The sequence below is a fragment of the Quercus robur genome, chromosome 7 (genome assembly GCF_932294415.1).
Source record: "Quercus robur chromosome 7, dhQueRobu3.1, whole genome shotgun sequence".
In the NCBI taxonomy this organism is placed as follows: Eukaryota; Viridiplantae; Streptophyta; class Magnoliopsida; order Fagales; family Fagaceae; genus Quercus; species Quercus robur.
This window is the reverse complement of record NC_065540.1, coordinates 38163853-38181244: the sequence shown is the minus strand read 5'-3', so window position 1 is coordinate 38181244 and position 17392 is coordinate 38163853. Positions and strand designations below refer to the sequence as shown.

Sequence of the window (17392 nt, the reverse complement as noted above, 5' to 3'; positions counted from 1 at the left end):
AAAATTATAGATGAGTAATTTTAAAAGTATAATGGATGCATGAATTTATTATGTAATATATTCAAATAAAAATCCTCGAATTTAAATACAATTTACTACCTTTTTTCATGCTAACTATGCCAGACTTAAGAACTAAATATATGAAATTAAAATGTAAAATATGGCGAGGCTTTCCTCTTGCGAACAAGAGGAATACAAGATGGGCCACGAGACTAACATATGTCTTTTTAATATAAGATAGAAATTTTACTCTAACTTAATCTAAGTGTATATATGTGTGAAGCTCCCTCTTAGAGACTTGAACCCCGGTTCTTGCCTTCCACACCCCACAAACACTTATACTTGTGAAATGACCATCGCAAAACTAACATATGTCTTAAAACTATTGGAATGAAGTCAAACTCTACAAATATGGTATCACGCAAATATATGATTAATTTAGAAAAAAAATATTGATTTAATTTCTTAAAAAAAAAAAAAACTTCTTTTAAGAGAACTTTAAAGGAAAAAAAAAAAAAAACTTAGAAGATAATAATCATAATATTCAAAAATAATAATAATAATGATTATTTTCATAAAATAGTTTATCTTCTATGTTATACCCTGCTCACATTACCCCTTAGCCTTTTCTCAGCAATACTCATTCCTAAATATTCCAAGCTTCCTCTAGAACAGAATTATTTTTCAAGTGCTTGGAACATACACCAACTGCATTATGCATCGCTTATGAGTATAAACGTGACCCATTGCCCTAAATTCATGTGCAATTGCCTCCAACAATTGGCTATGAAAGTATTATGCAATTGTCCTAAGTGTCAAATCTTTTAAGTACCCCACCTATTTTATGAGAATAATTACTCTTTTATTATATAACATAATGTCTGGGAATTAGCATTGGGAAGTGTAAAACTCCCTAAATTGCTACTTTACAACCACATATGCTCAAATTGAGTTTTACCTTGTGGGTATTGCTAAATTGTGAACAGTAAGTTTGTATATATAGGAATCATTGTAGCATGTATGTAAAAACTAAAAAAATATTATTTTATTTACTCTCTCTCTCTCTTTCTTTCTCTCTTTCTCTCTCTCTTCTGTTTTCCCTTTCTTCTGATACTTTTTGATGATGTGCTGAAATTGTCAGTGAGTTGTAGGTTCTGAATCACGCCAATGGGTACCTGTGGAACAAGAATTAGAGGACCAAGCAAAAGACACCGGTGTGGTTTAGGGATTTTCTGCGTACCTGAGAAAAGAGGAGGTCTAGTGCTTATATAGTGGCGAGCAGTGAACCAACATCCCTCAAAAGTAGGGATCTTTCCTTGTAGAGGGGATCTAATATTAGGGTTTCCAAGATTCTAGGGTGTCTTTCCATATGGGGAAGATAAGAGAACGTGATAGGGTCTTTGTGCGTGATGTGCAAGATATTTCCATACATGAGTATTCGTGAGGGCAAAGCAAGGCCACGTAGGACCTGTTAGCTTCTCCACTTCGTTGGCCTTATGGTCACTCGTCACTTCAGGTTCTCCCGTTGGTTTGTGGGGGAGATGTATTCGTCGGCTTTTGCGGTGGCATCATCCATTGAAAGTACTATCAATTTATTAAGGGTACATCACCTCTATTATTGTCTTTCCGAAGCCTTCGTCATCTTTTTGTGAAACTGATGGTCTCATACAGGTCGTCTGCTCTCCTAGATTTCTGCTTATAAATCAATTACTTTTGTCAAAAATACCCCTATCACTTTCAAACTCTCTCTCTCTTCTATCTTCTATCTCTTCTCATTTTTGGACTCTCTCTCTTCTCTCTCCCTCTCCCTCTCACTCTCCAACTCTCTGTACTCTCTCAAATCTCTTTCTCTCATTCCTAACTCTTTCTCAATCTCATGATTTTTGGTGGTAATGGATCAGCAATACTATGGTGGCGGTGGCAATTGGCTAAGTGGTTTGGTTGTGATTTGTTTGGTGGGTGTGATTTTGGTTTGGGTTTGGGACCTTTGGGTTTGGCTAGCTAATATGGGTTTAGATTTGGGATTTTAGTGTGGTGGTTGGTTGTTTGGTGTTTCAGTGGTGGGTGGTTAGTTTGATGGTGGTTGGTGTTTTAGTTGTGGGTGGCTAGTGTTTTTGGTTGTTGTGGAGAGAGAGAGACATAGAGGAAAAGGGAAGAGAGAGATGAATAGTTTTTATTTTATTTTTTATATTATTTGTTTTTATAGTTTATATTGTTTTATAGGCTTGTATGTAAAAATAAGAAATAAGATGTTTGGTATATTGTTAAAGGAGTTACTAAAGTAGATAAAGTAGCATTTTAGAGTATAAAAAAGATATTTATTTACAATTCCAAATTTGAATGCTCTGAACTCAATTGCTTTCTCTCATTTATTATTTTAAATATTATAAATATTTATCTTTTAAGTTGTTGATTTAAGCAATTAAATTCATATTTCTTCTAAAATTAATCATATATCTACATGTTACCAAATATTTTACGTTTTATTTTCATATATTGGGTTCTTGAGCTTGATGTAGTTTTTTTTTTTTTTTTGGGATAATTACACTTTACCCACCTGTGGTTTACCTCTAATTCTATGTGCCTACCCGTGGTTCAAATTTTGACACTTTACCCACCTGTGATTGTCACCGTTTATGTGCCGTAACCCACCTCTGTTAAAAAAGAGGGATAAATAAGTCTTTTTACACCCATTTTATGTCTCTCTCCTCCCAAAACAAGAAAAACAAAAATAACAAGAGAAAAACAAGATTAAAATATGATATTGATTCCTCATCATTCACAAACATGAAGAACATGCACAATCATGAAGAAGATACACCCAGAAAATTAATACAAATCAAATGAAGCAAAACCATGAGAGAGAGTTCTTCGTCTTCTTCCTTATACTTATTTTTTTGTGCCTGAACTAAGAAATTTATTAAAATCAAAGCAAAACACAATTTACAACATGACAACAGGGAGAATCAACAATTTTCAGCACTTAATTTCTAAAGTTTTGATTTTCAACATCCAAGATCTCACTCCCACAAAGTCACTGTATATACATTGGCAGCACCTAAGGGGAGGATCGGCAAAGCTTGACCAAGGGAATAGAGATATGAGAGAGGAAGGTTTCAAAGCCAAACAACAAACCCACCAGAAAATATCACAACATCGTGAACAGTAAAATAAAAATTATTTGATTTGCTGAAACAGATCAAACGGCGGCGTATTCTCCTTGATCGAACAGCGTTTGAGTTCAGATCGAATGGCGATGGAGACGGCGATGGAGGTCAGATCGAACGACGATGACTTGCATTCGAAAGGGATGGAGGTAAGATCGAACGGCAATGGAGACGGCGATGGAGGTTAGATCGAACGGCGATGGCTTGGATTCAAAGGGGATGGAGGTCAGATCGAACGGCGATGGAGACGGCGATGGCTTGGATTCGAAAGGGACGAACGGCGATGACTTGGATTCGAAAGGGATGGAGGTAAGATCGAACGGCGATGGAGACGGCGATGGAGGTTAGATCGAACGGCGATGGCTTGGATTCGAAGGGGATGGAGGTCAGATCGAACGGCGGTGCATTCTCCTTGGTCAGATCGAACAACGATGGAGGAACTCAGATAGAAACAACGTCCCTCATTGTTAGTCTCTGCCTTGGATCTGGTGGATCTGGTTGAACGCATTCTTGGATAACTTCATTTTTTTCATTTTTTTGATAACCGATCAGAAAAGCTTATTATTTCTAAAGGACTTGATGTCGGATCAATCAGGTAGATGCTCCGCTTGTCATTTAAATATTCAGCTGCCTGGCAAGTTGATGATGAGTTTTTCCTCTACAAGTATTCAAGAATTCATGTATATTACTTATTAAGGGGGCCTCACTAAAAGATTTAGATCTTTAAACTAAATTACAACTTACCCTTTTTTTTTTTGAGATAAACTTACCCAGTTAAGTTTTAGATCTTTAGATTTAGATCTGGGTTTTCAACTTTTCTGGTTTCCAGTCTTTGGACATGAAGAGTTTCAATTCTTGTTGTTTAAACTCTTCTGGGTTTCTAGTTTTTGGACATCAGGAGTTTCAATTTTTGTTTGAACTTTTCTAGGTTTTCAATTTTTCTGGATTTCTAGTTTTTGGACATGAGGAGCAGGAGATTTGATTTGATTTGATTTATTTGAACGTTGTTGAGTTAGATTATGAGTTTTAATTTTTATCTAATTTTTCTCATACGGCTTTATCATGCTTTCAGATGTATAATTAGTTTATTTGTGGTTGAGATGATAAGTTCAAATACAAGTTGAAGTTCTAAGAAATTGCATAATATTTTTTACCAATAGCACATTCTGATCTTGTTTTCTCTTGAATTTTTACGTGTTTTATGTTTTGGGAGGAGAGAGACATAAAAATGATGTAAAAATACATATTTAACCTTCTTTTTAACGGAGGTGGGTTACGGCATATAAACGGTGACAATCACAGGTGGGTAAAGTGTCAAAATTTGAACCACGGGTAGGCACATAGAATTAGAGGTAAACCACAGGTGGGTAAAGTGTAATTATCCCTTTTTTTTTTGATACAAGATAGAATTATACTCTAGCCTAATCTAAGTGTATACGTCTGTGAAACTCCCTCTTGGAGACTTGATGTAGTTAACATAAACAAAGGTGGTAAACTGTATTTAAATTCGATTTTTTTTTTTTTGTATTTAATATATTAATTTATTTCATGCATGTATTATAATTTTAAAATTAAATGGGTTTATTTCATGCATGAATTTGTAGTGAATTCACTACTCTCCAAAGAGAGCCCACTAGGATGAGAAGGTGGATTAGTAAGTTTGGGCCTGGCCATAGCACCTGTTTTAACTTAACAAGGGGTCAGTGCCCGAATCCCACATCGCAAAGAAGCAATAAAATGATAGCGTTTATATTCAACACGCTGTAAGTGACTAGTGTCCCTTCGGGGACATCCGATAAAATTGGAACGATACAGAGAAGATTAGCATGGCCCCTGCGCAAGGATGACACGCATAAATCGAGAAATGGTCCAAATTTTTTTTCTTTTCTTTTTTGCCCTTAATCTAGACACTTAGTTTTACGAAAATACCCTCCAAACGCTATCATTGCCACTCGGGCTTTCCTCATTGCCATTGGAAACCTCTGGGTTCCCAAGGTAAGCTCTTTCTATTTCCAATTTTGTTTGTAAAAACGTGTGCTCTGAATTTGAATAATTTTGAGTTTTATTTGTACGAAATTTGAAAATTTTTGAGTCATGCACACAAGGTGTTCGATGAAATGCTTCTTCATGATTGAACTTGTTTGATTAGATGCTTCTGACCCATGCAACTCATCGACCCTTTTGTTAAAGTTTTATCATTAGTTTCTACAATATTATAATTTTGTTTGATTACTTCCTTCCTTATGGGTTTTAAAATTTTGATGCTCTATTGCTGATTTGTCATAGATGTTTCATTGCTTTTATTGATTCATTGAATAATATTTCCTCAGATTGTTCATAAATTGTATTGAAAGATAAAATGACAACTGGGCAAGAATGAAAGTCAAATTTGAACTAAACTATGGTCTCAGAAGCCTTTTCAAGCTGTGATAAGTCTTAGGTTCTTGAATTATGATTTTAGTGATCATTGATAAAGCATCTTTTTCTCCCTTTTGCAATCAGAGGAACTAGAGTCATACAAAGTCATTTTAGGCTGTTGATGCAATGCTAGCGGCACGGGGTTTGGATAGGTTTTTGCGGAATAGCAAATTCTTGGTTGATAGGATTGTGCCAGTCATGCCAATTTTGGAGGAACCACATGGTGTTACCAATCACTCAACAGTTGGAGCTGATACACTCAAGAGGTTTTCCTCTAGTGCTGTACTTTGTTTGATAATTCATTCTTAACAAAATAACCAAGAATTTTAGTTCCCTTCTTTTTTTTTTTTAGTCATGAGTACACAAGAGAGGCATTCTTACAGATAAAACAAACAAGGAATGTCTATCGGAGAGATATGATAAATGGGGTGCTTGCAAGCGTTGGTGGGAATTATCAGGCACTTGGTAATGCTCATAGTGCTTTGTGTTCTGTAAATCGTCCTTATAGCACAGTGGAGTTCTCAAATAAGGTAAATGGATCTTTATAGACTTTGTTATCTCTATGTATTGTAATTAGAAATTTTGTTGTGAGCTATGGAGGGCAGGAGTAATAGGTTTCACATGTTCTCTAATTGTAGGATCCTTTTTTCAAGTCCTTTAACAATGAATAGGATACTTTACCAAGTTTACTTCTCTAGCCTTTAATCTTGGCATGATTTGTTGTTTTTAGAATATCGTATAGTAATAATATGTCTATTTCTACATTTCATTTTAGAAATTTCATTATGGTTGTTATGGAGGTTTTATTTTCTAATACTATGTACGACACTGCAGTTTCTTAGAAGTATTCCAGGATTTGTGAAGATAGTGGAGGTTGGTCCAAGGGATGGATTGCAAAATGAGAACAACATTGTACCCACTGCTGTAAAGGTTGAGTTGATAAAAATGCTTGTTTCTTCAGGGTTGCCTGTTGTTGAGGCCACAAGTTTTGTTTCACCAAAATGGGTACCACAGGTAAACATGGATTTTGTTGTCTATAAGAGATAATCTGCCTTGTTGTGGACTTCTTTGCTCAGGATTTATACTTTGATTGTTCCTTCATCTCTCTGCTCTCATAAATACAGGTTGATTGGTCTCCTTATTCTAGGAAAATATGTTAGAAGGTCATTTCCTTTTTGTTCTTTGTAGTCTTTTACAAATTCAATTTTTCTCATTTATACAGATTTAAAAAAAAAAAAAAAAATTTATGAGTCTTTATAGTGTTTGTTGTTGAGGCTTGGCATCTTATGCATTTTGATATGTTTGAGGTTTGTTAGAAATTTTTATTTATTTATTTTTTTGTGTAAGTAAAGAAAATTTATTAAAGAAAACCTAATACCACCCACTACAGAAGGTTTCTACCTAGATGGCTACAACATCAAGAAAAGTTACAGCAATCGATAAAATCTAACAAGGTAGAGTAAGTATGGCATGGTAACACTGCCATCTAGTCGAACAAACTCATAGAAGGATCAACTTCAGCTTTGTTGTGGTCCTTTCCAAACCTTCAAGCACTTTATTATGCTCCCTCCAAATAGTCCACATAAGACACAAACGAATAGAATTCCAAATATCAACCTTGCCATGTTTAGCAAAACTCCTTTTTCAGCATGCCAGTAAATCGAGAACTCTGTGAAGATCCACTGCACCCTGAACAAGCAGAACACTAGTGACCATAACTCTCTAGCATGCTCATAGTGTAGCAATAAGCGATCACCATTCTCCCTGTTCTTCTTACACATTTGACACCAGACGGTGTAAATTATCCAATGTAGGAATTTGCCCCAAAGCAGTGGTCCATGTAAAGAATGCTACCTTAATATGAACTTTTGCATTCCAAATGCTCTTCTTGGGGAAAAAAATGTACATCCCCAGTATAAAGCACCTAATAAAATGATTTCACCTCAAATATCCCACTCTTATAGGTCTCCAACAAATTTGGTCGTTTACATCCCTTCTAATTTTTGCTGAATAAATGGTTTCTATAAAAGCAGTCAACATATTTATCTCCCAATCATGAAAAGCTCTTGCAAAGGTGATATTCCAGTGCATTGATCCATTGTTCCAATTCATATAGTCCTCCACAGCAGCCTCACTATTCTGAGCAATACGATACTATTTAGGGAAGGCATCTTTCAGAGCATCATTCTGACACCACCAATAAACTCAAAATCAAGCATTAGCTCCATTCCCACTTGAGAAATTTTCTCAATACACCCGGAAAGGAGAATCCACCCCAATCGAATATACTTCCACATACGAGCACCATACCCTCCCCTACCCTTCTTTGAACACCACCCACCCCATTCACTACCATATTTACACTCCTCTGCCTTTCTCCAGAGAGCATCTTTCTCTGTGGTAAATTGCCATAACCTTTTACCTAGCAAAACTTTAGCATTCCTTGTATTCCCTACACACCTTGACAAACTAGGATATTTCTAGTTGGGTGAGAGGCTGTGCAGTTAACGATGATTGAATTGCCTTATTAATATAGGCCTATCATGATACTTGAAAGCTGAGTTTTCTAATCATTGAATGCTGATATCAGAACTAGGCTTATTGTTATATGATTTAACCATACGAGTAACAACTTAACTTCCATCTAGTTATGTGCCCTTGAATTGTTGCATATTCAGCTCTTGTTGCAGCTGCTACTGCCATTTTCTTATTTATCCTATTGGAAAGAGTTTATTTATTTATTTATTTTTTATGACTCTATGCCTAACTTGCCCATTTTGTGAGAGCGAACAAATAAAAAAATTGTGTGCAAATGGAAACGCAATAGAGGGATGCATCCTGAATGATGCAGGGTAGCAAAAATTTAATAACCGAAAAAATGTCAACTGAGTTTATCTTGTTGTGTGGCCCTAGGGCTGACTGTAGCACCAACTAAGTGGGATTGTAATGTTGCTAATGAAGGTCCTAAAGAGACATCTGGGCTGCAAAAAGGATTTGGGTTCAAGTAGTTTGTTATAGTGAAAGATGAAGCCCTACTTAAGCGGGGCTAGTAAGAAAACTATTAAGGATGATATAATATAATCTCTCTCTCTCCACCATTTGTTTTTAATAATCTTTTACTTCTTTGCTTCTGTTAATACAATCACTTCCTTAAATTTCATGGTACTACAATCACTGGCTTAAATTTTACGCTGCTGAGTTCACATATGTCTTCAAATGTGTGCCACATTAGTAGAAATAAAATAAAAAATGTCTTAAAATCATAGGGTTAATAATTTTTTCTTTGGCTCGAAAGTCATTTTTTTGTTATTTCTTCTACTATACTATATTTCACCATGATTGTATCTGTTTAGTGTTATCTTCTTTGAATACTTTACAGCATCTTTAAATAATCGTTAGCCAAAAAAAAGAAAAAAGAAAAAAAAAAAAAGAAGCATCTTTAAATAACACATTTTCATTGAAGGTAAAGTTGTGGTTTCTGTAATTGTACGTATAGATTTGTTGTATGGACTTATGCATTCATAAATTTCATTCAATTTTTGAAGGGGGCAATCCTTCTATACAGACTAAAATGCTGCCTTTTTGAACTTCTTTATTCTTGACTTAGCTAGCAGATGCAAAGGATGTAATGGAAGCAATTCGAAATGTTGAAGCTGCCAGATTTCCAGTATTAACTCCTAATCTTAAAGTAAGGTTTCTTTGGTAGAGAAACATACAATTATAAATTAATCTAGAATATGTATGGAGGAAATTATTCCATATTTTTCTTTCTTCTAGGGTTTTGAAGCAGCTGTTGCTGCTGGAGCCAAGGAAGTAGCCATTTTTGCCTCAGCATCTGAGGCTTTCTCAAAGTCAAATATTAACTGTAGCATCAAAGATAGTCTCACTCGGTACTCTGACGTCACTCTTGCTGCTAGAAAGGTCTCAATTCCTGTTCGTGGGTATATTTTCTGACTCTTGTTAACTAATATCTTCAGAAAGTTTTGTTTCTGTTTTTTGGGTACCCTACTACCCTTAGATCTTCTAGTGTTCCAGTATTAGGTCAGTGAAAAATTTAAAACCTGAGAAATAAGCAAAAATATTCTTCCAACCCACCTGGTTTCTTTTTACTTTCTTTTTTTGGTATGACTTCAGGTAGAATAGAATAGAGGAAAATAATACATGTGGTCAACCCTAACTAACTTGTCGAGGATCCATAGGTGGCCCCAAAATTTTTGGGACTAAGGCTTTATTTATGTTGTTGTCTTAAAGAGATTTGAACCCCTAAGAAGTGGCTCCCATAAATGTCCCGAGTATTGAAGTATCAGAAGAGGTTAGATTCCTGTAAAAGTATTGCAAGTTATTGGCACCTAATGGAGGGAGAATGTTTGATCTGGCTGACCAGATGGTGAGAGCCTAAAGTGTCTGAGTCTTTTGGTGCATATTTCTTTTCCATATGAATGTAAAATGCACATAATTTTATATATATATATATTATTTTTAGTTTTATATTATTGCCTTTCAGTTAGCTTTATCATTAATCGGCCTGGATCTTAATCTTTCAACGTTTGGATATCACGTTCAACTAGGTGTGACTCAATTAAAAAGTGTTTCAGCATTTTATGGATTTGGACTTAAGAATGATTGAAATATATCACAAATTCATACTGACTTGGAGGCCCAGAAAAAGTTTCCCATTCAAATGGCTTTGTTGATTGCATAGAGAAATATCTTTAAAATTTGGAAAAAAATACATATGGAAGAGAACATCTTTGAGGCTGCTGTAGTCTGTAGAGTAATACTATTAGAGCTCCTTATTTGCTCACAAACTCATATTGTGAAAAAATTTTGATAACATCAAACTCAACTTACTCATCCTATCTCTCTCTCTCTCTCTCTCTTACAGATAAGGATAATTTAATTGAAAAATAGAGAAGGGAATACTCATCCCAAATCTCAGACCTTTGTGCAGAATCATTGGTCCAGTAATCTCAGTAAAGTCTCCAGGCAACATTGCCTTCTGATCCAAAATTAACAAGAACAAGTAGAAGCCAATCAGCCAAAAAATCTTGTTTATATTATGAATACTGCACATAACATGGTTAAAGAGCTTTCATGGTTCTCACTTCACCACTTTGTGAATGAGCCATAGTTCAACGTACTTTCTTCTCCCATAATAATGGATGGAGGGTCAGTTGTGTAACTTACTAATAATAATAAAAATAACACTTCACCACTTTCCTTTTTTGACCCTAACACATAATTTCAGCAAAGTGGTGATCTGAAATATTTACAATAGGAGGTGAAATTTTTTAAATGACTGCATTCAACGACATACAGTTCACAGATTTAAACAACTGTCAAAAAAAAAAAAAGAACTATTGCAGTGTGGCTTAGGTGTGAGTATGTCCATCTGTCTGAGACTGTCCTTACTGATTTAAAAATGTCTGCAGAAGTTCTGCTAATAGATCTTTTGTTTTTTGTTAGTAGAACCATGATTCTGTCATTTTTTACAGTTTGATTTCGCTAACTGGATCTAGCATTGTCTATGGACTAATTATTAACTTTCAAAATCACTTTTTAATGGCAGAATTTTTTTGATAAGTACTTTTTAATGTTAGAATTATGTGCTGTCTGGTTTTTGTTTCTTTACTTTCTCTCTCTCTCTCTCTCTCTCTCTCTCTCTCAAGGAATTTAAAAACCAATTTTTTGCTAATAATGTGACAAATTTCATACTTTCTTATCTTGTTAGATACATATCATGTGTTGTGGGGTGTCCCGTGGAAGGAGTTGTACCTCCAGCTAAAGTAGCATATGTGGCTAAAGAGCTCTATGACATGGGTTGCTCTGAAATTTCCCTTGGCGATACAATTGGTGTTGGTACCCCTGGTAATCTTTAAAACCGCATTCTATTTTATCATTTTATATTGTTTTTTTGCCCGTATCAGGGTTCTAGTTTCGGACTAGTATTTCTGATTTGCATTTTTTCCTGTGAAAGGCTAAGATAACCATTAACCAACAAATTTATATAGATAAACAAAAAGCTCCTAGCCCACAAATTACTATTTGTTACTGATTGAACCCTAAGCCTACACCCTTGAAGTAACCGTATGTGAAATGGGTTGCTATGGCTGTTGTGTACAGTAGATCTGAAAATCAATGATGTGGGGAAGAGGGAGGGAGAGCAAAAGACATTAAGAACTTAAGAACATAACCATGAACTTGAATTGCAAGCTGGTGCAGCACCTCCTTCAGAAGGATTTCTTTAGAGACCACATACTGCTGAGAATTGAATGATATCTATGAAGGGAGGTGGCACAAAGAATGAAAACATCAAAAACTTGAGAATGTCATCATGCACTTGAATTTTGGGCCTTTTTGCACCTCTTTGCTTCAAGGAATTAGATGGAGATAAATAATGTGACCCATTAGGCTGAAGGAAACTCAAAAAATCTGTGTTTTAATTTTTTTTCTTTCTTTGATTGGTAAACAACTCACGCATCCATGGAACTTGAACATGAGACCTAACCCACCACTCCTACTTATGCGAGATGGTAGATCCATTTGACCCTAATTCCATTGGCAAAAAGTCAATGTTTTTCTTTTGAGAATGTTGATGTCATAATTAGGTTGGAGATAAAAGTTGTGAACCTTAGGCTGAAGGAAGGCCATCAAATGCATTTTCTTATGACATGATAATCTTATCATTGCAATGGATTGCACCAATTCAGGCAGCCATCTAGGGGTCTACAAGGCTGACCAGCCAATGCAGAACGCAGCATCCTTGGATGTCCTGATTTTCTGGCTGCCCTTTTGAATCAGATTGATAGCTGAGATGCAGTGCAAAGTAAATTTAATTATTATTATTATTTTGAATAATTATTACAACAATTAGGGGAGGGGGGATTTGAAGCCTAGTTCTTCTTATAAGAGAGGCCAGACACAATGCCACTAAGCTACAAGGACAAAGTAAATTTAATTCTAAGTCTAGGAAGCAAGTAACTCACAAGTAGCTTAGCCACTAGTGTTTCTTCATCAAGAAATCTTTGTGGCGGCTGCTACATTGATTTAAATCTGCTCTTTTATGCAATCTAGTATCTAATGAGATACATGACCTAGTAACTTGTGTGTCATTTCAACCTAGAAGCTTGTGAGTACTTCCTCCGTTAGAAATCATAAAGGGTGCTTTCCTATACTATGAACAGATGGATCTTGATTTTGGAAGTTACTTTGAGCCCCTACATTTCTATTTTACTTTCTCTATTCTTTGATTCTTCATAAATCTCCCAATCCCTTTTTTTTCTTTCTTGTTCAAATTTTCAGAACTGGTTTGTTATCATTTCTTCAATCTGAACCTTGGCTAGATTTGGTTTTTTATGAAATGATTCTGATTTAAAAAAAAAAAAAAAAAAAAATTATATAATGCACAATATAATTTAACTATGCAGAATTTTTACTTGCAAAATTTTATTTATTATTTAAATGGAATTATTTATAGGTAAAATGAGTACCTATAGTAATATAAATGTAGTTATTAATTTTAGATATGTTTTCAAACATATTGATTATTGTTATTCCTTTTGAAAAACCTAAATAAACATAATTTATGCCTAATTTTTTTAAAATATTCCTTAAAATAAATTTAATTTAATTAATTAATTGCTGTTTTGCTGCTCAATTGTGTCCTAGTTTTTCAAGAATGTCGTGTCATGTTGTGTGATGTCCTGTGTTGTGTTGGTGTCAATGCTTCAGAGATGGATGGTAGATTGGGGAAATTTTGACATGATACTCTCTTTAAGAGAAGGATCATTTTAGTAGATTGGTATTGCATGTGTAGGTGCAATGGCGAGAGTGTGGATCATATTCTGTTGCAATGTGATGTTGCATATGCTATATGGACCCATGTTTCTTTTCCATTCTTGGGGTTTAAGGGGTTCTACCAAGGAGTGTTGTTGATCTTCTATCTAATTGGAATGAATTGTTTGAAAAAAGGAATAGTCGTTTTGTTTGGAACCTGGTCTCCTTACATCTTCTGTGGGTAATGTGGAGAGAAAGGAATCATGGCACTTTTGAGAAAGTGAAAACCCTGATGGTTCGACTGTTATTCTTTTCACAACCTAGATTATTGTTGAGTCCTAGCAATACCTCATCTATTGCGGATTTCAGCTTTTCTCTCATTTCAATTATAATGTATACTTTGTATTTTTTAAGCCATCTTATGTAATATTAAAATTATCATTTTTACTTGTTAAAAAAATTTTGAACTGAAGTATGCACTATTACAAGCTGTTCATGTTTGATTTACTGTTAACTTGCACGTGTTACTATTTTTTTATCTAGTACACTTAAATTTTTGTTATTTTACCTTGTGTATATCTTTATCTTTCCAGGTACTGTTATTCCAATGCTTGAAGCTGTTATGGATGTTGTCCCTGTTGATAGGCTTGCTGTCCACTTTCATGACACTTATGGGCAAGCTCTGTCAAATATTCTAGTATCTGTACAGGTAAGCATTTATAGCATCTTCATTTCTGCATGATAAGAATCAATTGTTTGGGTGCTCATTATATTATTATGCCATCATTTTCAATGCCACGTAAGAAAAGACAAGTTAAAATATGCTAGGATACAAGTAAACTCTAATTAACATTAAAACTAAAAGAAAAGACGAGTCTTCAATACAGGTATAATAATTTGTTAATAGCATTGAAAATAAAACAGATATATTGGGTTTAGCATTGGGGAAAAAAGAAGAAGTTACAATAGAATAATATGTTTAGGCTGAGAGAGTTCCTAATTGAATAGATAAAATAAACACTTAAAAAGTAAAATAATAATAATAAATAAAGACACTAGTAGCTTCAAGAATACCACGGCCTTGCACTTGGACCTTGGCAACCTTGGCCTTGAGCTTTTCCTTTCCTAATTGGTGAGGCAAAGTGTCTCTCTCCTGGCTGTCCTCATCTAGGTTGCACGGACACGCCATTTTTGGCGTCGTGTCCGCGTCTAACACGTGTTGGACACCGGAACGGAGACGATGCGCCAAATTCCGGTGTCCGGCAGTGTCCCTTTTTTTTTTTTTTTTTTTTTTTTTTTTTTCGCTTCTCTGACATGGTGCCGACACGGCGCCAACGCGGTTCCGACGCGTCCGACACGGCGCCGACGCGTCTGACATGCTAGCAGTGAAAAAAAAAAAAAATCACAGATTTTGACCGGTAAACTTACCAATACCATTGATTTTGTGATAACCCTAAAATAATATAGCAAGTTTAGAGTCTCTTAGACTGAAAGTTGAAACCACATCTCAAGTTCTTCTCAACCCACCCTCCCTCTGATGCTGCCGCTGCCCTCTGTCCCTCGCCGGACTTAGATCGGGCCGATCGGCGAGCTCCGACGTTGACGCCGTGCCCTCTGTCCTTTGTCCCTTCCGATCTCTCTCTCTCTTGGCGCGGACCGATCTCTCTCTCTCTCGGCGCAGACCGATCTCTTCTTTGTTCTCTCTTTGTTTTTTTTTTTTTTTTTTTTTTTTTTTTTTTTTTTAATATTAATTTGAAGGTACTGTTACTTATTTATAACGCGTTTTGTTTTTGTTTTTTTTTTTTTTTAACTGCTGCTGTGGCCTGTGTGCCCTCTGTCCCTTTTTTTTTTTTTTTATATATTTTTTTAATATTAGTTATAACTTATAAATTTGTTTTTGTGTGTCTTGCTATAGTTTTATTTATTTATTAAAGTTAAATATTGTAGGTGATTTTACTAAAATGAATACTGAAAGTGCTTGAAGATTTTGTGTATTACTGTAGTACTTTGGGTGTAAGTTTACTTATTTGTAGTTCTTACATAATTTAAATTCTAAACATAAATGTATTTTGTCTAAAAATATTAAAAAATATGCCTAAATATAAAATTTAATTAATTATTTAACCGCCGTGTCGTGTCCTTATTTTTCAAAAATTGCCGTATTCCCGTGTCCGTGTCCATTTCGTGTCCGTGTCCGTGCAACATAGGTCCTCACATTACTGCTTGAGGGACATGAGCTCAACTTTGTGGATGTTCTCCTTAATTGACCTGCTTAGCATAGTCACAGCAGAGCAAGTGAGAAAGAGTGCTCTGATGAGCACACTGATCAAAGCCGATCTAGCTCGGTGATGGTTAATCTTTGTGGCTGGAATTCTCAGAGAGAGAGAGCTGATCGTTGAGGGTAGGAAAGGCTTGATCTATGTGTTGCAACAGTCCAGGGACACGCATGCAGTTGTGTTCGTGTTTGTAGATATGGAGAGGTTTTTGCCTTATCTGTGCTTCTTAGGTGGTTATCTTGTTTTGTAAGAGGTTGTTCTTTCTTGTGAACTACTTGTGTACTCGGGTGTTTTCCTCTTGACATATCTTCTTATTAATGAATACATGTGTGTGCACATGTGCATGTGGTTACAGTTTTATTTTTTTTGTGCTCAAAATCTTACAAATTAATTGAGTAAAGGCCTGTTTTAGCTTATCCTAGTTTGTGGACTTCCAGCCAACCTCACACATCCTAGTTTAGTTGACCAAAAATTTATCAAGTCTCCAAGTTGTTTGTCCTGGCCGTGGCTCAAGTTTATATAAAATATAAACTTGCAATTTTCAGTTGGCTACATTTCCAAACTTACTACTAAATGCTTGCAAAATGATTTGAAATGTGATTATTTCGTGAAACTTAAAGCAATTTTGTTCATTTGTATTGTTTCACAGATGGGGATCAGCACAGTGGATTCATCAGTTTCTGGTCTTGGGGGTTGCCCTTATGCCAAGGGTGCATCTGGAAATGTTGCAACTGAGGATGTTGTTTACATGCTACATGGACTTGGTGTGAAAACCAATGTGAATCTTGGGAAGCTCATGTTGGCTGGGGATTTTATCTCTAAGCATTTGGGACGTCCATCTGGTTCAAAAACAGCGGTTGCCTTGAGTAAAGCCACATCTCATACCTCCAAGCTATGAGGTACTAGCTCTAGATCATATTACGTCTCCCCATTTTGTAAACAAGTTTTATTTCTGTACACATCCTACTTTGGGGATTGTAATAAACATTTATTAAACTTCTCAAAAAAGAAAGAAAGTAATAAGCATGTTTTGCACTTTGGTTCCTTAGTGCACTATCTAAAATAAATTTATTAATTATTGCAGTTGCACCAAGAATGCACATGTTGTTACTAGCTAAGTTAATGGATGTCTACTACTCGTAGGTTAGATTATTAATATTATTATTAATGATAAGTTACATATGCATTTAGTGAGACTTTGAACTCACAACTTTACCCCTCCACCCATATTTGATTATGGGATATTTTGTTACGTATGTATTTATGATGCCCATAAGTTTAATTAAACTTGTGCCTTTTTTTTTCTTCACTTCTAGAACTTATATAGCCTATTTGGATAAAGGGGGAGGGACGGGGAGCAAGGGAGAGTAGAGTAGAGTAGAGTTGTCTAGATCTCTTTTTCGACAACAAAAGAGTTAATCAATTGAGCTAATTAAAACCTGTTTGAAATTATGCACCGAATGCCAAATGCCTAGTAAGGGAGAGGAATGTGTGACTCAATGCACTGTGTTTGAGATTTAGCAAAAAATCAAAAAAAGAAAAAGAAAAAAAGGGACTGCATTTGAGATTACGTATTTGAGCTTTAGTACATTTTTTTTATAAGTTCACTTTTTCTAAGCATGATAGTATTTTTTTTCACAACTTATTTTTTAACAAAATAAATCACGAAAATAATTTTATTTTATTATATTTTATTTGCTAATTAAAATTTAGAGGATTTAATTTAAGGGTTGTGTTAACGGGCAGCACACCTTT

General features: G+C 35.2%; 1 protein-coding gene and 1 non-coding gene across 2 annotated transcripts; both read left to right on the top strand.

The window, feature by feature from the left end:
* Nucleotides 1–4933: 4933 nt before the first annotated feature.
* On the top strand, nt 4934–16685 carry LOC126693332 (uncharacterized). The gene is made up of 9 exons (XM_050389274.1): nt 4934–5162; nt 5670–5851; nt 5938–6115; nt 6420–6599; nt 9193–9273; nt 9363–9526; nt 11317–11453; nt 13955–14070; nt 16287–16685. The coding sequence occupies exons 2-9, from the start codon at nt 5712–5714 to the stop codon at nt 16533–16535; spliced, it is 1245 nt and encodes a 414-aa protein (XP_050245231.1). The 5' UTR covers nt 4934–5162; nt 5670–5711; the 3' UTR covers nt 16536–16685.
* On the top strand, nt 4944–5046 carry LOC126693818 (U6 spliceosomal RNA). The gene has a single exon (XR_007645538.1). It is a non-coding gene; the product is annotated as a U6 spliceosomal RNA (small nuclear RNA).
* Nucleotides 16686–17392: the final 707 nt, after the last annotated feature.

Coding starts and splice junctions, on each gene's coding strand:
- LOC126693332 (XM_050389274.1), top strand. CDS start 5,712: ATGCTAGCGGCACGGGGTTTGGATAGGTTTTTGCGGAATAGCAAATTC. Junction 6,116..6,419: donor CAGTGGAGTTCTCAAATAAG/GTAAATGGATCT, acceptor ACGACACTGCAG/TTTCTTAGAAGTATTCCAGG. Junction 9,274..9,362: donor TATTAACTCCTAATCTTAAA/GTAAGGTTTCTT, acceptor TCTTTCTTCTAG/GGTTTTGAAGCAGCTGTTGC.